Source organism: Meriones unguiculatus, chromosome 1 (genome assembly GCF_030254825.1).
Source record: "Meriones unguiculatus strain TT.TT164.6M chromosome 1, Bangor_MerUng_6.1, whole genome shotgun sequence".
Classification (NCBI taxonomy): Eukaryota; Metazoa; Chordata; class Mammalia; order Rodentia; family Muridae; genus Meriones; species Meriones unguiculatus.
Window position 1 is genome coordinate 128,846,577 of NC_083349.1, and position 24,693 is coordinate 128,871,269.

The 24,693-nt window shown below is 45.6% G+C and overlaps 1 protein-coding gene across 23 annotated transcripts in view; it reads left to right on the top strand.

The window, feature by feature from the left end:
• Nucleotides 1–24,693, top strand: part of Myt1l (myelin transcription factor 1 like) — a 392,362-nt gene that overhangs the window by 336,905 nt on the left and 30,764 nt on the right. For all 23 annotated transcript variants that reach the window (XM_060366542.1, XM_060366574.1, XM_060366552.1 and 20 more), the window contains one exon: nt 18,323–18,385. In XM_060366542.1, the coding sequence (XP_060222525.1) occupies nt 18,323–18,385 (63 nt within the window). The remainder of the gene's footprint in view (nt 1–18,322; nt 18,386–24,693) is intronic.

A 24,693-nucleotide genomic window follows, 5' to 3' on the forward strand; every position in this document is an offset into this window, starting at 1 on the left:
GTCACCCAACACTGAAAAGCATATCTGTTGGGCATCTGGTTTCGTTTGCTTATTTTAGATTGAGCACACACTGTTTTTAGTTTAGGTTCACACTGTGGGACAGTTTCCTCTGTGAACTCAGTAGAAAGTAGGACTCTTGACTCTGGTCCAGTGCTCTACACCCAGAACTCAGTTGGTGCTTAACCACACCGGACACTGAGTGGACTTTAGCAGGTGGTCAAATTGCCACTTCTAGGTGGTTTATTAACTCTGGCCTTCCTCATAGGGACTATTAACACAAATGATGATGCCACATTCATGGTTGAGTTGTGGTTCTGTAGATTCTCATTGTCAGGATGACACTCCAGTAGCTGACTTCTGTCTTTGGGTGGCCTTGGGGACTGTGCCATCTCCCTAGGACATGTCTCTTTTTCTTCCTTCTATTCATGACCAGAGCTGTTACCACAGAAACTACTGCAGTGTCACATGGGCATCAAAGAGAACAGCTGCTGAGACCAAGTACAGAGAGTTTTCTACTACTGTTCTTTTTCCCTCAATATTTCATTTAAAACTTTAGTCCAGTTGTTTAAATTGCATTATCAAGGTCTCCTCAAAGACCTAGAGGTATATCTGAATGTGAGTGATGTGAGGGAAATGGCACATTTACCTCACACACACACCCATACAGAGTATTAATGCCCAGAGTGCTTCAGCTGAAGGCCATGTTGGGCAGGGATCTGGGCCAGGTTCAGCACAGATCAAACTGCAGACTTCCAGAGTGAGACCTTTGCTTGACTGTCTCAACCCTGTAGCCCTCATGAGCCGCCCCCCTTTCTCGTTTCCATCTGCAAAGTGATGGCAATGCCCACAGACTGTCTTAAAGATCATATGGATCATAGAAGGTCATCATAAAGATCAAAGCAGCGATGTCTGCCCAGTGCTTGGAACGGCAGCCGATGCCCACAAGAGCTGTGCATATTACCTCACTGAATTCAGGTTGCCACACAGAGAGACCAGAACCAGCCCAGAGTAACGGGAACAGGCAGAAGAAGCCTGAGAGCATAGGAGGAAGGAGACAGGTAATATCAGGGAAAAATGACCAAGATGATTAACACACTAAAATTTAACCCATTTCCAACAAGAACTGAAATAAAACTTTCTACATTTGAAACTTCAACAACCAAGATCAAAATATTTCAAAGATAAAAGAATTCCATTTCCTAATATGTCTTTTTCTCGTTCTTGTCTAATATGGTACAATTTTAAAATTCATATATCAGACTTGCAAATCAGGTTTAAAATCATCAAATAAAAATGCCCATCAGCGCGTCAAACTCACTTCAAATCTAATCCTCATTTACCACCACCCCACCCCAAATTCAGAAACATTTCCCAACTGGCATATTTTGATCATCTTTATTCTCTGTCATATCTTTATTTCTCTAACTACTTTGAATTCTTGCTTCATTTCTTTTCCTTTTTTGGATAGCATTGTTTTAGGATGAGAACATAGTGGAAATTGAGGCACTTTGTGTTCCCCTGTGGATCAGAGCCCCCTCCCCCAGGGTTAGAGCCATTGAGAAATCCTGTCTCTGACATCCACCTTCTGCAGACTCCAAACCAGACTGGCCTGGCTTTAGGGCTATTCTATCAGACAACAGATTAACTTGTTTCTCAGCCTGCCTTTGGCACCTTCCAGAGCCTGACCCATTTCCACCTTGGTTGGCTGTCAGCAATCCATGGCACAGGGTATCCTTATACAAAGCCTACTTTCATTCTTCTGTGGCCCAGCTGTGCTCTCCCCTCATGCTCAGACCCAGAGCTCTCTGGGGAAGATGGTCTAGTTGTCTTATACTTGCTAATCCTTCTTAAAGTGTTCCCTACACACCTAGTTCAGCCAGTAGGTCCTTGCATGTCTGCTTTGTGCTGGGCCTGATGAGGACCGGTGGCAGAGACTGGCCTTCTGGACATGATAGCCCAGCAGCTCAACACCTTATAATAAAGAGCAAGGGACTCAGAGATCTTTAACTCAGACTCTGTCCTCCTTGGCTGCATGTGCTTCAGTATGTTAATGAAGCTTTCTGAATTTCTGTTTCCTTATCTAGAAAACACAGTAATAATATCTTCCTGGAGCTTCACATGGCTCTTGTGGGACCAAACAGACATGCATGTGCCTGTTGCTCTGCAGAGGCCGGAGGTTGTATCATGATTCTTAGCAACAGGGAACTCAGAGAACTCAGTTTAGCCAGTCTACAGCAGCTCTACTGGTGGCCAGCCCAGAACCTGCTCTGTTGCTCCAAGTTCTTCTGACATTTTGAGGATTGTCTTAGTATTGAAGATGTTGCCCGAGCAAAACGGAAGCTTTGGATTGAACATTTAAATCATATTTTTTTTCTTTTCTTCTTTAAATGAATCTTAAAGTGGTCTCTCTCCCTTTCTCTCTCTCTCTCTCTCTCTCTCTCTCTCTGTTTTGTTGGGACAGAGCTTTTCTGTGTTGCCTTGCTGTCCTGGAATTCACTCTGTAGATCAGTCTTACAGCCATCCACTTACCCTGCCTTCCGAGTGCTGGGATGATGCACCACCACCTGGCACATCTGGTTTTTTATTTGTACAAATTATAGCCTTTCTTAGAGCTTTGTCATATGCATGGGATACATATTAACATGCTGCAGAAACAAGAAAACTGTGGCTTTTTTGGTGGATAAACAAATTCCTGTATCCAGGTGGCTCATGTGGGTCTGTCAGAGGTACGGCTCCTCTTCCATGAATACCAGATAACACAGTTGGTTTGCAATGTGCCCTTTTGTCATCTCTATGGCCTATGGCTGAGGGCAGAGTGCGTAAGGCAGCAAAGCTGAAGAAAGAACCAAGAAAGCACATGTCTGGCTGAGTGAATGGGTCCTACACCATGCACACTATTTCACAAGCAGCAAACTATCCCAAAAAGGTGACTTCTCTGAGGCATGACTTTCCAACATAAGCATTCCATTTTAATAAATTCGCTAATGCTGCTTTCCACAAAGATGTGATGTTAACTCAGTCTTTCATAGCCAGAGGAAGAAGTATTGCTGGCTTTTTTTTTTTTTATCTGCAATAGGCACTGATGATCTGTATAGACACAGAGGCCTCTCTAGAGCAAAACGATCCAAATTAGACAAGGGGCCTGGTCGAGCATGGGGATATATCCCTCAGGGAATGCATCATGGTACCCAGCCCAGATATTATTTCCTTCCAGATGGGCAAGAGACAGATAACAGACAGGCTGATTATGAACTTTATATCTGTCCATCTTCAGAGCAGAGCACTCCTTTCAGGGTGAATTTACAGAAGCATGAAAGACATGTCATCATATCTCTGTGGTAAAAGCCACATACTTACACATGCACACTTGCACTCATTAGACACACATCAATTTGCACATATGAACACACATGCACAAGCACATGTCACATGTATGTAAATGTATATACATGCATACACTGTGTTTATGTACATGCATATAAGCACTAATGTGAATATATGCACATGCTCGTTTGCATGTTTACCATATGTGTATACATGCAATATGCATGCATACTCTCTATATACATACATACAGTATATCCTATATGATATGTACACATACCACACACATAGAAACATATGCCCATACATCATGAATACATGATATGCAAATACATGTGTGCATGCACAGAGAGAGAGTCAATAAAGAAGGGTAAGCTTAGAGTGATTCATTAGGTTGATGAGAGGAGGAGGCCTGGTGTCTGGGAGACCCTCCTCCCAATGCACTTTCCAGAGGCTGTGCCCTGGTTCTCTGAACCACTTTCAAAGTGAGCATAGGGCAATCCTTAATCGCCCAAAAGCATAGAACTCCGGTGTACATGCTTTATATATATATGTACAATGGCATGAGCAAAAAGAAACACAGCAAGTGATTTTGACCTACACTCAACACAAGAATGCCATCTGATCTCTGAATCAAGCTGACTGGGACACCCCACTGGTGGTCTATGCCACAGTCTATCTGCAGGGCAACCTTTCTCTCTAGAGGCCCCAGAGTCTAGGATTCTAAGGAAGCCTGTGAGGGCAAGGGCTGGGGTTTATACTTGAACTTAAGTGGACCCAAGCCTAGTCCTGTGCTAGTGACTGCCCTGCCTACAACACAACCTCTCTGTGCAGGGGGGTTCAGAGCCCAGGAATCTGTTAATGGATTCTGTATTTGTACGTCTTTCCTATTCTCTGCACTCCTTAAAACACACAGTGAGCTAAGCCCACTTCATTGAATGTCTCCACCATCCCTGGGACGCGAGGCCACCTACCCTCAGAGCACCTCCCCACTCCTTCAGTGCTGGCTGCTCAGCGCCGAGGAACCTGATCTAGCCTTTAAAAGGAAACACAAAAACCTTGCACATTGTGGAATCAGCCCGCACCACAGGGATGACTGAGAAACTGGGAGCCTGGCAACCGGGTTGCCATAGCAACTCACTCCCTCTTCCTGCTTCCCTTTGCAGCCTCAGGGCAGGCCTAGCCTGGCACAGTGTGCACAGAACAGGCAGAACACAGACCGCCCCCACTGCAGCAGGAGGTTTCCAAAGGTTCTCTCAGGCTGGCCACATCTGCCAGCATCCTGAGTGGAAAGGAGGCCCTTAGGCTGCTCCACACAGGCACTGGCCATGTCGCTACGACAGCCCTATCTTCTGAGCGATTTCCCCATCATGCCGTACTCCCCTCCCTCCTCCCCCTTCCCTCCTTTCATCCCTCCCTCCCTTCCTTGTCATACCTATTCCTCCCTTATAGCTTACATAAGACAAATCATTATTAAAATCTGAGTCTCTTCCTAAGAGACAAATTTTTTTGTATTAGCAGGTGACACTTCTGTTAATGTGCATACTGGGGCAGGCACGTCTTGAAACGATTTCCTTAAAAGTAGCCAAAGCCATTAAAGGGTCAGTAAGTAAAGATGCTGTTAATATGTGTGCTTAGCATGTCAGACAACCCACAGCATGTTCTTGCATTCTGAACTGTTGAGATTCTCATATTAATGGAATATAGTGAATTCAGTGAAGGCTGTGTACAGCAAGCGCCTGAGCCTATATGTTTGCATTAATGAGGATATCTATTTTTAATCACCAAGCTTTTATTGCATAGATCCTGCAATGTGCTCAAAAGCCTAGGGCTGCCCAAGTCCTGCTCTTCCCTACTTCCTCTCCTCCCCCCCCCCCTCCCCGAGCCTATGAACTCCATTGCTTTTGACATCCGCCCCACCCCACCCCTGACTGGACTCCTGCCATCGTCTTTCTGACACACTTGCTTCTTCTCCCCAGACATGCTACTTCACCCTTGAGGACAAGAATGCTTGTTAAGACTGGGTAGTTGGCAGCTCAGAGGAGCCCGGCAGATGTTCGAGCCAAATTCCTAATAGTGGAACTCCTCATGGAAGGGGAAATATAAGAATAGACACTGTGAACTCAGAGGTAGAGTGCCTCTTAGGTCCCAATGTGGCTCACCTGGCTTCTGAGAATCCCTCCTGCCAGTGCTCATGCCTTCCTAACACCACAGCCAGGGTCTGTAACTCAGAAGGTGGCAGTCCAGGCTACCTACCCTCTTTCCCTGTCCTGCTCTTCCTGCTGAAGTAGGGCCTCCTTCTTTGCCCACCCCCTCTCTTTTACCATCAGTATCATCTACAATGAGGAAAGCCTAGACATAGCCAGCTATGTCTTTACCACCCCCTCTTTGTCCTGTCAAAACTCCATTTTCCTGGCTCTCCTTGTCCTAAACCTGTATTAAATAGATGTCCTATCTATTTTCCAATACGTGTTCTTCAGCCTGGGCTTGATCCTCTCCCCGTTGCCCCTCTCTCCTCTCCCCCTTTCTACAGAGATTTTTTTTGTTTTTCTTCTGTATTTCTGCAGTGCATGTCCTCTCTCCCCAGGCCTCTCTCCTCTACTCTTGCCCCCTCCCATACATATACACATGCATAGTGAGTAAGGCCTCGATTCTCTAGCAAATAATGCCTTGATTCTCAAGCTGAACAGGTGGGTACTTCTCATCCTGAGAAAAATCTCTCATGCTTCTTTACATCCTCCCTGAGAGAAGGCAGCAGCTCTGGGTCAGGAAAAACAGGAGTGAGGATCTGGTAGGATATGGACACTTTGCTTCAAGCACAGTGACTGTGGCTGAGTGGCTGGTTATCTAGACCATTGCAAGACAATTACCCCACCCCTCCAGAGGCCACAGCTGTCCTTCTGCCCAGGGAACTCTAGCTGGTCTCTTAGCAATCACCAAAGGTCAGGAGCTACAGGAAATACAGGGATCTCAAAAAACTAGATGATATTAAAATATAAAACAAAACAAGATCTGGACTCGCATACCTCTGAGTTCTGTGGCTCTAACTACAATTCTGTATGCTCGTTATGTCTGTAAAGCTAAAAAAAAAAAAATCGACTCAGAATGTGGAGCTACAACACTAAGTAAGTCTGGGTGAGTCTATTTCCACAGTGCTGTGAGCTCCACAAGGTCACTGAGCCTGAAAGACTCTGTAGGGTCTCTGCAGGGGACCAGGCCCTAGATGGACAAACATGCTTTACAACCTACCATCCACAGGCAAGTTATGGGTAGATTCTGCTTCCCTGGACATTCTTCAAAGCAGGAGCTGAGCCTTCCAGCCTGGCCCAACCTCTGATCTAGATACCAGGAGCCATACCAGTACTCAGTGAAATAGCTTTTCGGCTTAATGGGTTGGCTCCATGGAGAAGTGGCCTTCAGTAAAACTCCTGGAAAAGTGGCTTGGAGGACAGCACACTGGACCCACAGAGTAAGGACTTCCAGCAGATGCACAGTGAAGGCTCCTGCTGGAAAGAAAGCTAAGGGTGAAGCAGGTTGTGCCATGACGTGAATTACCTGCAGTCCAAACAACAGGAAGGACATTCAGACAGGCTATACCCTAAGGACACTGACTCCTTGCTCTTTAGGTTTTAGGTTTACAAGTCAGAAAACAAAAGCCTAGTGGCTGCCGTGGAATTACTGAGGCCTGGTGAGAGGGGTTCACTATACTTCCCCCTCCCTTTGCTCCAGAGACCCTGAGTGCTAGTGTGGCAGCATGAATGAATGGAACCAGGTGGGAGCTGTCACCACTAAGCCCTGTCCTAGGGAACTTTATCATAGAAAGTAGAGGACAGATGGACACAGCTTCCCACGTAAGTGTGTAACCGGAAGCCAGAGAGAGATACCAAAAATGATGGAAGGGGGAAGCTTTTACCCTAGAGCACTGGTTCTCAACTTCCTAATGCTGAGACCCTTTAGTATAGTTCCTCATGTTGTGTTAACCCCGAACCACACAATTATTCCCTTGCTACTTCATGACTGTGATTTTGCTACTGTTATGAATTAAATGTACTTATCTGATATTGCAGGATATCTGATATAGGACCCCCAAAAGGGTCATGACCCATAGGTTGAGAACCACTGCCCTTGACGTCATTGGAGGTTGCTTAATATAGGAAAAGACCAAAGGGACAGAGTCATTAATTGTGGGGACCTTCCCCTCATGGTGCCTATTCCTCAAGATGTCTGTAAAAGGATCCTGTATGCCTCTACCCTCAAACATCAGAAACCTCCGCCCTCATGCTTCTTACAGCATGTCATAGCTAGAGATGAGTATTTGTTGTGGGCAGCTGTCCTGCACTGTTAACACACTTGGAGACTCAGCCCAAAAGGTCTTTCAGGTCACCAGCAGGTGTTGTTTTTAAAGTGGGGATCTCACACTTCTTTGAACTTACCAGTGTGCCCTCTCATGTCTCTGGGAGAGAAGATGCCCCCTCCGCTGTGTTAGTCAGCCAAGGTCAGAGTACTCTTCTGAGGGGCCTAGTCCCTATGAGCAAGTACTGGGAGGTCTGTCATCTTCTCTCTTGAGACTTGCTTTTCAGACATATTTATGACAGTACCATTGTTCCCCTTGAGTCCTCTTTTCTCTGAGCTAAATGACCCCCAGTACTTCCCATTCAGACAGCATTTCTGGTCTTTTTGGAATGTGGTCCTACCTGTTGTTCACCATGGGAGGGTACAAGAGGGGAAGGCACTCCACGTTGCTATGACTCTACTGGTCTTTTACAATCTAGTCATGGAAGAAGGTATCAGGCACAGTTTAATCTTCAGGTCCTGGGTCTCAGCAAGTCTTCCTTCCCACTCTGCTGTGGCTTGCTTTTCATTATGTCCATGGAATCGCATCTATTCTTCATGCAGCCTGTTTTCTCAGTCTTCTCTTCAAACAAGCCCTGGATGGGAGATTTTCTATATTCTCTGGCAGGCCCCACAGTGGACAACACTTTCTTGGGTGTCCCTAGGAAGAGAATACCTGTTCTTCTATACCCAGGTCCCCTAAGTTAGCAATCTGTAGTCAAGGCACCTCTTGGAGACGCCTCTGCCTTCTGGACATGCCTGGGAGAGCTTCCAGTCACAGGGAAAACCATTCGGTAGCTTTTAGTCCTGTGTGCTCTCGGCCCTCAATAGCTTTTCGACACTGCCTTCCACCTCCTCTTCCTCTCTCCGCCCCCACTACACTCACTGCACCCTTATGCTTGACTTTCTCCTACCACTGAACACACATTGGTGGAGTCCACTTCACCCAGTCCAGGTTCAGGGCATGGGTTCTGTGGTAGTTGCACTGACCCGACTCCAGCTCTCTGACCAGCCCTCCTAGAACTCAAAGGGAAGGTGTGGGAATTGGGCAGTGTTTGACTGTTTGACATCACCGATGGCTCTTTATTACTTTTCCTTAAAGCTCATTTCGTGTTACCACAATCTCTCACACTCTCCCCATTCCATAGGCCCTGAGAGGTCCGTGGGACTCAGAGCATGGAAAGTACAAGCAGAGTAGGACGTGAGCACCTGGGATAAAGACCGGGCACACAAAGCAGGGATGGAGGCTGACATCTAGAAAATCTGCTCATGACCTAGCATGGGGAAAACAGCTATCATCCCGAAATATGGGAAGCTGAGGCAGAAAGATCACAAGTTCAAGCCAGCCTATGCGACATAAGAAAGACCTTGTTTCAAAACAGAAAAACCAAAAGAAACAACAAAAAGACTCTAATCAAAGAAAATGCCAGGAAGGAGAAGGTAGAAGAGAGCTTTCTGTAAAACATGTCTCACTGTTGTAGAATTCTTAAAATAGGATATGTTTTCTTCCTTGTAAAATAAGGAATTTGATTAATTTATTTCTAAAATATATTACAAAACCAAGTCTATGGACACTCTTACTAATTTGAGCAAACAAACTGTGTTAAGACCAGGGAGAAATGTAGGTGTTTCTGGTAGAAGAATGGGCATTTTTTTGCTAAGGTACTAAAAGGTGGAAAGTAAACTGGAAAATGAGATTTGAATGACATAAAGAAGAAAAAAATAGGGAGGTAGTATCTGAGCAGAAGACATCAGTCGTCCCAGAGTCCAGAACAGCATGAAATGCTTATCTCCCTGGGGCTTCATGTGAGGTCGGCAGAGGAGCTTCAGAAAACACAGGCTCCTGGTTGGATTCGGTAGTGTGTGCCTCTCCCCAGGACTCAGAAACTGAACCAGGAGGATGTGGGGGTTGAGCTAGTCCCAGCAATATAGAAGACCCTGTGTTCGCATCCCAAGTAAGTAAATAAATGACCCATAGAAAATATGACAAACAAGAGTAAGATTAAATATTAGAAGTGACCGTTTAGTGACTGTTTAGTTTGAAACCAAATGCACGACCCAACAGGTAGCTTGGTCGTCCCTCTGCTGTCCCAGGAAGCACAGGCTGGGGTCAGCAGCCTTCAGAAACCAACCTGATTCCAAATTACTCAAACTCCTCCTGCTTTTAACTGAAAAAGAGCATGGAGCCATGTGGTCCGAGAAGTGGAGCTAGCTTCCAGTGCCTCTGTGTGCACTTAGGGCTTGAGCAGTGGCCAGCCATGCAGCATTCCCTCGGCCCTCCACCCCACAATCTGGGTGGGAGCCAATGGGATGGGTTCTCTCCTACACTCTGAGCCTTAGTATCCTTGGGAAACTTGCCTGGCACGTTCTCCACCCCTGAGTTTATGTGTGAGCAAGTGCAAGCTGCTGGTAATGGTTGAGGTGGAAGAGCACTGCAGATAAGTCAGACCGTCGATCTGTCTGGTATGGGGCCCAGTTCCCATGGTTGAGAACTTGAGCGTTGTCGCAAGAAACTCTGGATGTGGATTTCCACCCCTCCCTCCCTGTCCCCTCTTACTGTACTTCCATTGAAAGATAGTAGGATATCATGGCTATTTGACAAGTCTGCTTAAAGATTATTGGATGAGTGCATTGGTGCCTTTTCACTCCTTTCTGAAAATACTTTTGGACTGTGCAATTATGTGTGGAGTAGAATAGATGCAGTTATGTTCACATACCTCCACCCTACACCCGGGGCCAGAGAGTCCCCTGCAAAAGCCTCCACAAAACTCTTTAACTGTGGCGCTGACTTAGGGCGCAGCGTTATCAACAGAAGGTGAGTATTCCTCAGCCCAGCCCCACCTTCCAGCACTGGATGAAAGTCCCTCGCATGTGGGATGTGGAGCCCCGGCAGCCACCATGAGCAGTGTGACGTGTTCTTTGCTCGCCATACATGGCGAGAGGTTAGGAATGGTGGTTTCTGTTGCCTTGAGCCCGCTGCACTAGTCACCTTTTGTATTTTTTTTTTTTTTTGCATGGGTTCTGACTGCGGCTGCCCCGCCTCTTGTTTAGCTGGTCCCCTGCTGCTGGACGTGCATGTGCTCTGGCAGCAGTTTCCCATGGACACATCCTGTTAAGTGAATGGGACGTCAGGATGTGCTAGGTACGTTCTGCCGCCCTGACAGGAGCCCACTGCTGATGTTCCTGGGACATCCTCCAGCCGTGCAGTAGGTCACAGTGTTGGGGTCCGAGTTAGGCGTCTTCCCAGAGCCTCCAAGGGCAGCATGACCCACACACATGACTCTCGTTAAGACGTGTAGCTGCATGATTGAGACACAAGAACAGAGCTGCATGCAGCATGCCAGTCCAGCTGCCACACAGCCTGGGTACCGACCTTGGGCCAAGCTTGAGCTCCAGTGGCCCACAGAAATGAATCAAATACGGCCAGGCTTCTCATCAATTCTGAGATGGGTCCTCTATCCCTAACACCAGGATCACTGTGGGACCAATGAGTCCATGGCTAAAGGTTGCATTTACTCAGTGCATGTCAGAGGTTACTCCATGCTGATAGCAAGCTTGTGATGTCCTCATCAGCATTAGACTGACTTCGAAAAGTCCCTATCCCCAATGGGTTGTGCCGTAAGCCTGGGATCTAAATGCGCCTTACAAAATGTCTTATATGCTCTGGGCAGGACACTTAGTCCGGCCCTGCTTAGCTCTGGCTAGCTCAGTGATGGACAGCATACACTATGGTGGTCCTCGGGACTATCATGGGATTTGGTGTGTTTTTACCACACTTTATGCTTTGGCATGTGTAGAATATGGTGCTACAATGGCCTGTAGCACCCAGTGAAGTAATGTAATGTGTCATACAGGTTTCTAACACTGGGACAGGAAGCTAGATCATGCACATGCCACAGAGCCTTGGCATATAGCAGGCTATGCCACCTAGGTCTGTCTCTGACATTGGTGCAGTGCCAAACCACCACTGATGCATCTGAGAACATGTTCCCAGGGTTAGGTGACCACCATATTGGGCATCAACTGACAAGCTTCTCAACCCGTCAAATGGGTTTCATTTCCCTCCTGGAGCTGCAGGGCTCCCTGAATCTGTCAGCTGGGAGTCACGGCCAGGCCTCTCAGACTCTTTTACATAATCATACATTTGTACCAGAGACCCAACCATCTTCAGCTCTTTAGCTAAAAATTAAGTGGAGGGCATTTAAACAACTATTTGCTATTTATTGGTTTGGTATTCGTTTGGTAATTACAAAAGAAAGGACTTAGAACCAAAAATCAAGTATTTTGTTTTTGTGTGTTATCTACGTCAGCAAGTCTGACCCAATAGCTACTAATGTTTGGGAATGTGCAGGTTGTCTCAGTGTACCTGCATCCTGAATGTTACGCTATGGAAAACCTTCATCTGCCTCTGGAGTTTCAGAGGTGGGAGCTTCTCTGCACAAATTCAGGGAGTTGCAGCTCCAGGCCGGGCCTATGCTTGCTGAAGGCATTCTGTGATCTCAGCATTTCCAAAAAGCAACCTTGAAAAAGGCAGGGCAGGGCAGGGCAGGGCAGGGCAGTAAGGACAGGGTAGAAAAGGGCTTCTAGGAGAAAAATGGCTCCCGGAGGAGGAAGGAGCTCCACCCAGGGAGGAGTCATTAAGGGGTGGCCTGCCCAGCCCTGGTGCCGAACCCCCTGAGCAATGTCACAGCTGGACAGCATTCCAAATCTGCACAAATGGGGAGGAACTGCAAATAAAGAGAAAATTATCAAATACCTTACAAATTGAAAAGCGACTTAAAGATTTGTCTACCCTTGAAGCTGAGGTAATGTTTTTAAGAGTGTCAGATACCATGTATATTCCTGATAAGTCACCTGCTTTCTATTTGTGGGGGGAAAATGTAAGGTTGTAACCTAAGAGTAAGCATGTGACATTTGTCTATTTAAAATTGTCTCTATTGTTTCTTTCTCTACATTTCTTCATTGTTTTCACTTATATGACAGAAAAGATGAAAAGAATTATACTTTAAGAGCCATGTTTTTTTTGGGGGGTGTTAGTTAGTTAGTTTGTTTGTTTGTTTGTTTGTTTGTTTGTTTTTTAGAAAAGAAAGAGTTCTTAACTGGAATGTCTGTGTAAGCAGGCAAAAGCTTGTGGCTAGGAACCATTGTATGTTATATAGCTGTAGTTAGCACCCAGAGACGGCCTACTTTTACATTTTTATTTCTTTTAAAATTGAAGGCACTAAAGAGATTTTTTTTTAATGTTTTGTGTTTTACTAAAATAGAACTGCTATGAAATAGGAACAAAAGAGTTACTGTAAAGGGGATCTCTTGAAATTTCCAAACCATCAAAGTACATCTGCCCCATGTTGTATGTTATTCTGCATTCCATCTCTGCAGTTTGGCACCAGGCTCAGAATTCAAGCATTTCTAAAAGTTAACCTTCTGGGCCAGCTCAGCCTGAGGTGATCAGCCCCAGGGACAGTGAGTCCAGGCAGGCAGCACCAGACAGCAGTGCTGGGCACCATTGTTTAAAGACTTCTAAAATGAGCAGTTGCCCCTCTCATGAGAACTCATTAATCACTTGGAGACAGACATTTTCCTGCTCTGACCTGGGGGCCCACTGCACTGTGTCTCACACAGCAGGGGTGCTAGGTTATGTACCAGTCACACATTGTCCGTACTATTCTGGGTCTCTGCACTTGGGATATCTTGACATCTGTCTGACAACCTGACCCCTTTTCATGTACACGGAGGGAGCTGACCCTAGTATTAGCACATTGGCCCAACCAGAACATGTGGCTTTTGTGACCCCTGCAGAGAGATGTGGGGGGGTGACAGATGAGTTGGAGAGTTGCTAGCTTATATCACATGGCCTTGGCATGAAATGGGGTCCGCTGTAGCCCACAGGGATCAGCAAATGTGTTATACTGTGCAGAGTCACTTAGCCAGAGGTGTATCTATCACGATGCCACATCCTCCATTAACCAAAACGCATACCTCTCATGACATCACATGCTTAACCAGAGGGCACACCTATCATGATGCCATACTCACTTAACCAGAGGGATGCCATGATGTCGCATCCCCACTTGAGCAGAGGTCATGTGTATCGTAATGCCACATATTCACTACACGGGGGGGGGGGGGGGGGGGCTAACATAGTGTCACGCCCGCTCCATCAGAGGGCATGCCCATCATGACATGAGACTTCATGTTCCTTCACATAGTTCTAAATGTTGACTTGACCCTCATCATGTGTCTTTTTAAAGACTATGGGGATAATATAGAGGAATAACTTCCAGACACAAATAATGAACTAGGAAGACAGTAGCTGTCAGTAGATGCAACTACTTTCTCCACGTTATGGTTCTATGAAGAGGGTACCTCATGGGGCTGTGTAATGGGCCTTGAGTCCCACTGAGGACAAACTCATGTCAGAATTGAGATGGGCTGCCTCCTGTGCCATCTTTTTGACAAGTGCGAATACAAAGTTGTCTGGCTTTAAGATTGTGTATTTCCGTATACTGATACCTAAGTCTTTTATGTTAGGGGACGTAGCTGATACTCTCTGGGTAGGTGTGGCCAGTGGCTATTCTTAAGGAGGTCCTATGTTTATGTGATAGTAAATAAGCAGAAAAGCAGGAGAGAGAGGGACCAGGGGGTTCAGACTCCAGTAAGCAGTAGACAACTTCCCCTACAGAAAAGAGCCGTACCCTGGGGTCTATGAGAACTTCTGGATTCGTATTTTAAAGATTTTTGCCCGGATATGCATGTCTCTCCAATTAAGCACCATTTAAGACATTTTAAAATTATTTTTCTGTCACTGTTCTTCAAGACCAGTGTTCTCAGCCAAAGAGAAATATGTACCACCAAAAATTGTTTTCTCTTAATATCGCAAACACAAAACCAAGTTATAACAGAAAGATCAGGGTGTTTTGTCTTACAGTCTAAGAAGAAGCAAGTATAGCAAGAATAGAACAAGATTACTTATTCATCATTTCCTTTTCCTGAGTGTTTTTACTCATACTCCCATAGTAATAAAAAAGAAAGAATATTCCGATAAAGCCAAGCATTTTGTTTAACAAACTTCACATCCTTAACCATAAAAGCCTAAAGTACCCCTGTGCTGCTGTCTATGGCAGCTATTAGGAAGGCAAGAAGGGCCATCAAGCAGTGTCCTTTAAAACCTCCCTTGGCCTGCCAGAAGCACTTCAGTGCTGACAGCCAAGCCATTGCCTCCCCCAAGGGAGCTGAGGGCCGTTTCCATGGGAACCCAGCTCATCTCTTCTGTGGTTTCAAAACCCAAGCTGTGCACACAGGCTGCCTCTGATTGTCCCACGTGGGCCTCCCTTCCTGGGAAGATGTGCTCCTAGAGGGACGGTTGCCAGTGTGACAGGGAAAAGTGGATTCCACACACCTCCCACCACTGAGGCCTGTAGCAAACAGGCCTGAGAGGCAGCTTCCTCTTTTAGAGGACTCATCATTCCCTCACTCAAGGCTTCAGAAAATCGTGGTTTAGAATATTGAGATTTCTTAAGGCTGGAAATTTTGTATGTAAATCTATGAGTTTAAGAAAGCCTGCAAGTCTTGAACAGTCAGATAGGAATGAATGCCTGGAGCCGCTGCAGGGGAGAGCAGGTGAAGCAGCCTGAGCTCGCATTCTCGGCCCAAAGGTGCCACCTGCAGGTGGAGAGCAGCAGCAAGAATTTCAGCAGTTCTGAGCTTGAGCAGTGCAGGGAGAGGGGAGCAGAGCCGGACCATGTCCTTCTCCTTTGCTCCTCACAGAGAAAGGCTATCTAAGCCCACAGCTACCCTCCTGGCTGCTAGCAGGCCCACAACTAACCTGTTAGCCCACCGGCTAACAGGTGCTCTCACCTGGCCAGGGTCCAGAAAGAAAGCCTTCTGATCCTCATGTGTTTTCTCTGCGAAACGATGAAATCCCCGAAAGTGAGAAAGTTTTTTTTTTCTTTTGTGATAGAAAGAGTACATTTTGAACCTCTATCTTACCAGGTGATGAATTACCCCTTTGTAAAGGACAGCCTAACACATAAAACTTGCTGCAGGGGTTTTGTGGATGGAGGTCTTAAGATCTGATTATCATTGCTCTTTCTTGGTTGTAACACCTCACTTTCATTTTGGGTTTACTCGTGATAAATGAGTAAAGTCTAAATTAACTTTCACTAGGTTTTTAAATTAGGAAGAGCTTTAAAATCTCCCTAAAGTAGAAAATACAGCCAAGTATATGTTATTGGTGGTTAGGAAGCAGCATCTCTTGATATACCTCCAAACAGAGCTGTTACAATGTTCCATAGCTCTCAGAATGATTTCACTGCTTCCAAGATTCTCTCTCAGGTGAGTGCCTCAGCATTGGGAAAATCAACCACTTGACAAGTCCACTGAATTACTTCTCAGAAAATACTTTCCTAGCTATTGAGTGGCAGTCTTATCATCACACAGGAAGTGAAGACTGACGCAGTTAATCTGTTCAAACCCAAGTCCCCAATTGGGGCTGGAGCTGCTACTGACAAGCAAAATTCATTAGGAACAACCTCACCCTCATTCTGTAGCCAATGCTTGTCTCAAAGGTCCATCTCCTCCTGTGTGGACCCGAGCACTCCACAGACACCCCCAATGTCTTGCCGCTCAGTTGGCTTTGCTCCTCCCTACAACAGGCCATAAATTAAGCTCTAGCCTTACATATGGTGTGGAAGGACCTGACTTCTGTGTCCTGAGATCTAGATGCGCATTCCCTTTCATAGGACCAGAGGGAAATTAGAAAATTTCTAAACCCTGAAAATTTTTTATGTATCTAAGTGTGGCAATCTGCCATTCACGCATTTGAAACTTGTCCATTTCCCGTGTGCCCACCTGCTTCCTGACACTGTCATCCATCTGGAGAGGGCACGTCCGTGGGTGGCCAGTCTACCAGCCTCACTGTAGCAGGCTTGTGGGCTAGCCTCATTTTTGTGCATGGGTAGCCTGCCAGTCTCACCTCTGTACTCGGCTAACATGCTGGCCCACCCTCAGCACTGCTAAGCATTGCACTTTCTGAGCAGAGGGAAAGCAAGACCTTTGGGAACAGAACACATGTGCTGACTGTCCACATGTGTGCCTTTGCTCTTGACCTGGGTTCAGGCTCTCCCTTGGTAGGGATGAGCAAGGAGAGCACAGTCTTCTCTTCATTAACAGATGCTATTTTGTTCACTGGATCACAGAATCTGCGTTATTTAATGGAAAAGATTTTTTTAAACTTCTGTCCCTTAGTTTTATCTTAACAGAGGTACAGTGGCAACGTGGTTGCTTTGAGAAGCATGTTTTTACATTGCTATCTGCTTGCTCCTGGGATGGTGCGTTTAAGAACTTATATGGATGGCTGGGAGAGAGCGCCATGGTAAAAGTGCTTGCTTTGCAAGAATTAAGACTGTAATACCATCTCCAGAATCCAGTGTAAAAATAAAATAAAAAATTTAAAACCAGACCTAATGAGGAGGTAAAGACAGGTGTATCCCTAGGGCTTCTAGCCAGCCTAATCTACTTGGTATGTTCCAGGACATTCAGGGGCTCTGTCAGATAGATAGATAGATAGATAGATAGATAGATAGATAGATAGATAGACAGACAGGAAGACACAGACAGACACACGGAGGTAGATAGATAGATAGATAGATGATAGATAGATAGATAGATAGATAGATAGACAGATAGATGATAGATGATGTATAGATAGGTAGATAGATGATAGGTAAATAGATGATAGATAAAAGATAGATAGATGATAGGTAGATAGGTGATCCATAGGTAGAAGATAAGATGGATGGATAGATGGGTGGATGAGAGAGAAAGAGAAAGAGTAGTGCCTGAGAAATTATACTGACGCTGTCCCCAGCCTTCACATGCACATACCCTACCATGTGTGCACACAGGCACACACACGTACACACACACACACATACACACACACGTTAATTGGAAACAATTATAAAACCCTTCAGTAGTGTAAGCTCGTCTTGAGATGCCCAATGAATTTGTTTCTGTGGGTTTAAACAGACTCAGTAGAGAAGCCTGTGGCTAATATGAGATGCCTGGTCAGGGCATGCAGGTGTGCTTCCTACATTGTACTCCAACATGGAAAAGTAATAGACTAAAGTAAAGCAGACCTACACAAGGGTCCCTGGCTAGAGAACTCTGGCTCTATCCCATTCTATCCCCACCCCAAGCACAGGTTCTAGCTGCTGCCTTTTCTGGCTCAGACGAGCCCATTTCCCTTAATGGTGGTGCATATCTTTCTGTTTTTGTACTTTGTCATATGTAAACTGTGATAGCAAGCCCTGCAGTAATTGTCCTTGAATAAGCTCAAAGCAGCGTTAAGGGTACACAAAGCCATTTGGGGAGCCATAAGCCTAGTGACAGAGAATTCTAGGCGCTTCAGAGTCTGAGAAGTCCTAAGTGGTCACAAAAATCCATGGTTCTTTGGGCATGTCCTTGTGCTGGGAAGGAAGGAAGCAAAGATGGATTCCTATGTGGGAGGGGTCGTGAGTGAGCCAGAGAGCTCCCAGATCAATTTAGTTTCTCTTAGTAGGAAGAGTGCACAGTAAAGAGTTTGCCTTTTGGATAAATAAAGTCAATTACCCAGGGAAGTTGGTTTCCTTCAAGTAAATTACCCCATTTGCATTTGTACTTGCAGGTGCCCCACCCCAGGCTGTGACGGTTCTGGACACATCACTGGCAATTATGCTTCTCATCGAAGGTAAGTAGACTCGTCAGAACCATGCTCCCTCCGCAGAGCAGCAGCTCCATCCTGGCAGGGATGCTGCTTTCTTGGGTGAGGTACAGGCCAGCTGTGTGCCTCATTAGCTATCCTCAGTTAGGGATCTGGACTTGGGGTCACAAGACTGTCTTCTTGGGTGCTGCTAGGATGGTCATCTCCCCTGGGTCTGTGTACCGCCCTAGAACAGCAAGAGCCTCCCCCCCCAAAAAAAAAACAACATTCCCATCCCCCATTGTAGAACAAGGGGAAAAGACTCATCTCCAAATGTGTTATGTCTGAGAATACCCCATGTAGGCAAATATTCTGATGCATGCATGCTGCTGGTGGTCCCCTTAACATTAGGCTTTGAAGCATAAAGCTGTGCAAGTACTATAAGCAAGATTGACTCTCACAGAAAGGCTTAATTTTAAAGTTTCTTTCCTCATAATGAGAACAGAGAGGCTACAAAATGACACAGAACCCCCACCGCATGAACTGACCAAAGGCCTCCGCTACCTGTTGTTCCACCAGCGTAGTGGAAGTGCACACGTAATGACGGGTACACGATGTTGAAAGAGAGTCGAAAAAAAAATCTTGGTAAAAGCATTACAAAATAAGGGTAGGTGAAATAGTTGGTAAAGACAGCAAGGCAGACTCTCTTCAAGGAGCTTGGTGACAGGTTCAGAAATCCTGCATCAGACACCTATAAGGACAAGTGGGGTCCGCAGCCAGCAGGGTGTCAGTAGGTGGCAAATCATCATTTTGGGATCAGCAAGGACCCCATAATGTTACTGCTGAGAGCAGGCAGAGCGTAAGATGGCCATGAGGCAGGCACCAAGGGCCTGGGATTTTTACTAAGCTAGCTCGGCAGGGCTCTTGCTCATGCTTCACTCTACAAGAACAGGGTAGGGACTCAAGGTGGGGCGTCTCAGACTTTGGTCACCGAGGATGATCTTCATCACATTCTGAGAATTTGGGGGTCTGTGGAGCCATCACTGTCTACAGAAACTGACATGCACGTGCTGTCTGGGCGCAGAGAAGCACATGACCTCCACCTGGCTTTCCCAGGTGCAGTGATGCTGGATTTGTGAACTGACAGTCCTGTGCTATGAGGTTTCCCTCAAGCTGTAGGCTGCTGAATGGTTCCATGACCTCCATCCTCAGGTGCCAGTCAAGATGTCTCCAGACTTATCCCCACCAGGTCAGGAGAGGTCTGAGCCTTTGACTTGTATTGCCAGGTGTGTGAGACAGAATGAGAGCTTTCTGAAAGGGTTTTCAAAGTAGATGGTTGATTTATATTAAAAATAACTCAAAAGCACTCGAGTTAAATGCGTAAAGTCAGGCACATTCTATTCCAGTCTTTGTATTATATTTTAGAAAATAAATGCCTCTAGAACATTCATCGTCTTGTAAATCTGCACAACTGAATATTGCAGTTTCCTGATCACCCCACAGCCTATACCTTGTTTCCTACTTAAAAAAAAAATAATGAGTATAAGCATTTTACATTTTTTATTTAGAATGTTGGGTATTATTAAGACACAAATGTGTCATTAAAGTGTAGTTTAGAGCCAGGCATGATGGTTCACATATGTAATCCCAGCACTTGGAAGCTAAGGCAGGAGGATCACCAAGAGTTCAAGGCCAGGCTAGGCTACATAGAGAGATTTTGCCTCAAAATAATGTGAGATTAGTGTATGAGTACTATGTATGTGGATATATATGATGTATGTGTGTGGTGTGTATGAGCATGTGTGTGCATATGCATGTGTGCTGTATTTTTTTGCGTACATGTATGGTGTGTGTGTGCATGTGTATGTATATGGGTACATGGTATGAACATGTGTGGATGTGTGGTGTGTGTGTGTGCAGGCTGTATATGTGTGTTGTGTATCTTTGTATTCATGTGTGGTAGTGTTCATATGTATGGGTGTGCATGGTGTCTGTGTGTGTGTATTGTATATCAAGCTTATATTTAAGCCATGATCTGTGCTGAGGTAAATTCAGGCTTTATCAACAGAGTTGCAAAGCAAATTTGATTTTGAGGAGAAATTTTGGGGCAAATATTGTCTTGTAGCAGTTTTAGCAAATAGAAAGTGCAGTCTACTGAAGTGTTATGTAGTAACAAATTCCTTTACATACAAGTTGAAATAAAGTCAGGTGTGTTAAGTAAGAACAGTGCATTCAGCTCCTAGTTCTTGTAAATGTTCCACTAAGGAAAGACTGAGTTCACAGCTAAATAAACAAAGGTCTGTATACGTTGAGTAAAGACAGAAGCCAACAGCTAGATGGATACCTTCTTCAGGCTTATTGGCTCTTAGCCACAGGATAATTAGGAATCTTCTTTCTCTTTTATGTTCCTGAATCCCTTCCCAGGAACACAGGCCATGAGATACTTACAGTATAGAGACCATAAAAGAAAGTTTGCTAGACAGGGATGCACTGGGTTTTCCAGATATGTGACAATTCAGCTCAGTTTTGAGTTCAGAGCATCTTCATGCCACAGTAAGAAGTGAGGTCTCAGAGCAAGGATTCTAAACAGGCCAAGGGTAAGAGCCCATGGATAGTTTCTGACACCCATAAGTCTGTCTTTCCTGGTCATAAAATGAGTACACACATCATCCTGTCTGGAGTTACATGATGGCCCTGTTCTATGACTGAAGAGCCCAGAGTATTACCACAGGCCTCTTTGTAATAGAAATGAAATGGAGGATTGTCTTAGTCTGTATTCTGTTGCTGTGAAGAGACACCATGACCACAGCAACTTTTATAAATGAAAGTATTTAATTGGGGCTTGCTTACAGTTCCAGAGGCTCAGTCCATTATGATGGCATGGAGCTTGGTGACACACAGGCAGACATGGTACTAGAGAAGTAGCTGAGCATTCTACATCTGGATCCAAAGGCAGCTGGAAAAAAAGAGACTGGGCCTAGCTTATTCCCGTGAAACCTCAAAACCCCCAGCTCTCAGTGACATACTTCTTCCAACAAGGTCATGCCTACTCCAGCAAAGCTCAGCCTTCTACTCCTTCCCAAGTAGTGCCACTCCCTGATGAGTAAGCCTTCCAGCTTATAGGGGCCACCATTCTTACTCAAATCACTACAAGGCTTTATGCCCCCTCCTGCTGCTCTCTACATACTCAACCCATTTTGTGTATGTGGGGGATGGGGATCTGAGGAATCTGAGGCTCAAAGAGATAAGCTAGAAGAGATGACATAAGTCATGGTATCTAGGTCAGGTGTCACATTCCATGAACCTATGAGCCCAGAATAGTACTGGGAGACCATGGGGTGGGGTCCAACCACAGGGAGAGGGTGTACCCAGAGACATAGTAGACAGGATGCAATTGGAACTTGCTTGTTTTGGGTTTGAACAGTGGTGCAGCTTCCAGTCATGTCGTATTTGATGACCCCTGAATTCATGTTAACAAATATCTGTGGACTGTGATGTTTTCTGATGCTTTCATCCATACCTTCCCCTCCCACTGTCCTCTGATGGGCCTGTAGCTTTCACAGTCTGCAGCCTTGAGCTGACTTTGTCTTGTAATTCTTGATCATTTTCTCAGCTTCTCGAAGACGTTCTGTGTGCTCTTTTCCTAGCCTTCCATGGAGCCTCCTTCTTCTGTTTTTTTTTTTTTTTTTTGTTGTTGTTGTTGTTGTTTTGTTTTTAAACTACAGTGGTTCAGTGGCTTCTGAGTGCTCCTACCACACAGGCTCACAGGGGTTTCCCTTGTTCTCTGACTGAGCCCTTCCATTCACCTTTTCAAAAGGATCATACAATAGCAAGACATACCCCAGACCCTCAGCTTCTACTTCGTGTCCCACAGGGGATTTTTTGCCTCCCATTTAAGTATCTATACATCTTAACAAGCAACTAATAACCTCCCAAAACACAGGACACAGTTTACTGATGACATCCTATGGAACAAGTATTGCACTGAGCTTCAAACACAAATGGTCTCAGTAACTGTGAGATTATTTTTACCTTAGCTGAAATGAGGACTTGAAGCAGGAACACTGTCATGCTGCCATGCTGTCAGCTCAGTGTTCTCTCAAGCCCTCTTCTGCTGTTCTTCTATGAGGTGAAAGACCCAAAAGGTTCAGAGTACCTTCTACCCTGTTTCACTGTGCTCTGAGAAGTCCAGACTTCTCAGTGATCCCAGAGACCTTCTCTGCTATTAGGAGAAGCATCATCTGACTCAAAGATAGGTTAAGACAGCAGGCTTGCTGGCATCCAGAGCACCAGGAGAAGGGCTTCTCTGAGGGTCACAGAATCAGAAGGTTTTACCCCTCACTAGGGAGCTATGGAAACTGTCACAGACCTGCTGGCAGAAGCTGCTCACGTGCTTCTGAGGGAACAGGGAACAGGGAAGCCGGGAAGCCGGGAAGCCGGGAAGCCGGGAAGCCGGGAAGCCGGGAAGCCGGGAAGCCGGGAAGCCGGGAAGCCGGGAAGCCCTGCCCTTACCCAAGGGAGGCTGGCTGAGCAACATTCTGGCCTGGAGGTGACACTTCTCATCCAGACACATAGCTCCCAGGTGCAGGTCCCCCGTCCTCTCACCTCACCTGAGGTGGCTAAGGCCCACCTTAGTCTGTCTCTCTACCCTAAGAAGTCAAGTGTTACAATCATGTTTGTTGTTCTCAAACAAACAAACAAACAAAAACAACCTACAATAATTCAGACAAAGACTCAAATGGGCTGTTTTCAGTTCTAGGATCTGCAACACTTCATGCCACAGAGCAGCAACTGCTCTGATGACGAGCACAGAGCAGGCTGTTGGTTTACAGAGGAAAGCAGAAACTGCAACTCAAAATTACATTCCTAGTAAGGCAGGAGGCAGAGCCGCAGGCAGATTACTGAGGACAACAGCTTCTGGTTCTTTCTTTAGGGATGGATTTGAGCAGGGAAGTTCATTGTCATGTCAGGTAATACTGGCATGCTTAAGAAGGTCCCATTCATCTGTCTGACCCTAGTTTAAAGTCAGGCAAACAACTTAGAGATATGAACCTTAGTGTGACCTGGTGAGGCCTACCATCAGAACCTCCTGAGAGTGTCACATATCTCTAATGTATACACTTTCACGTAAAAATATAAATATCTAGTGAGTCTCTGAATCAATGGTAGTGAATTTCGGGAAACCTAGTTTTTGCTTAGGAATTATTTAGTAATTTATAGCATGATTCCAAATGTCAGCCCAAGAGTCTAGAAACTTAGAATTCCACAGATATTCATTGAGTGCATACTACATTCTAGAGGTCAAGGAACAAGGATAACTAAGAAAGTTCTGTCTTCAAGGGACAACTAATCTCTGGAGGAAAGAGACAGGGATGCCTGGGCATGGCCTTAAGCAGCTCCAGGCAGGAAAAGGAGTTGGATGTGGGGACTGGTATTCATGTTGACTTAAGCCTGGCATCCTCCTAGCTGGGAATGATGGCACAGGGATCTCCCCAATGTGAGCCCTTTGAACATATATGCAATCCTATTCAGTAGAGAAAAAACTCAAGGGTATAGGAAGGAAAGTACTGGTGGCCAGAAGTGAGTGGCCATATCATGATCTGGATGTGAAAGCTGCCATATAGGCTTCTGTTCAAATACATTCCCCGTGTGGTTCTTACTCTAAGACAACTAAGCAAGGCAGACGTGAGAGGAAGAAGCAAAGCTTTCTCTCCCAGGCAGGAGGGTTCTGCCTTCACTTTGAAGGAGTCAGAGGAAAGAAAATACTCTAAATAAGGTACTTAGAGAGGAAAGATGGGCCTGGAGTTGCTGTTAGCTTGCTGTGAGGAGTGGTTCATGGAGCTTTAGGCCTCCCTCAAAGGTCAAACAATTGTGTATCTGTCACTCAACTGAAAAGAGAAGGCAGCTGGCGTCTTCCCATTTGGATCATAAGGAAGAACCACAAATATCATGGAATAGCTGTACCCTCCCTGACCTCCTGTTCTCCTTGTCCTTCTTGTGGGAGGCTCCTCTAAAATCTTGGTCTGAGGAACCATGATGAGAGACATAGCCAAGTACTACCAGCAAAAGGATAAATACTTCAGCAGCCAGCCTGGTGCTGTTTCCAGGCTGACCTGTAGTCACCATGGGAGTCTCAGGAGTCTCTGAAGAATAATAGATTTAATGTCCATGCTTCACCGCATAAATAGAGAGCATTGAGTCTGGGCTTGTGGGTAGTTGTATGTTTGCTTAGTATACACAGATCCCTGGGTTTAGTTCCCAGAAACCTAAAAGCATGCTGCCTGAGATATCAGGATTGCAGTACTGACAAGGTGGAGAAAAGAGAATGATAAATTCAAGATCATTGTAGGCAACAT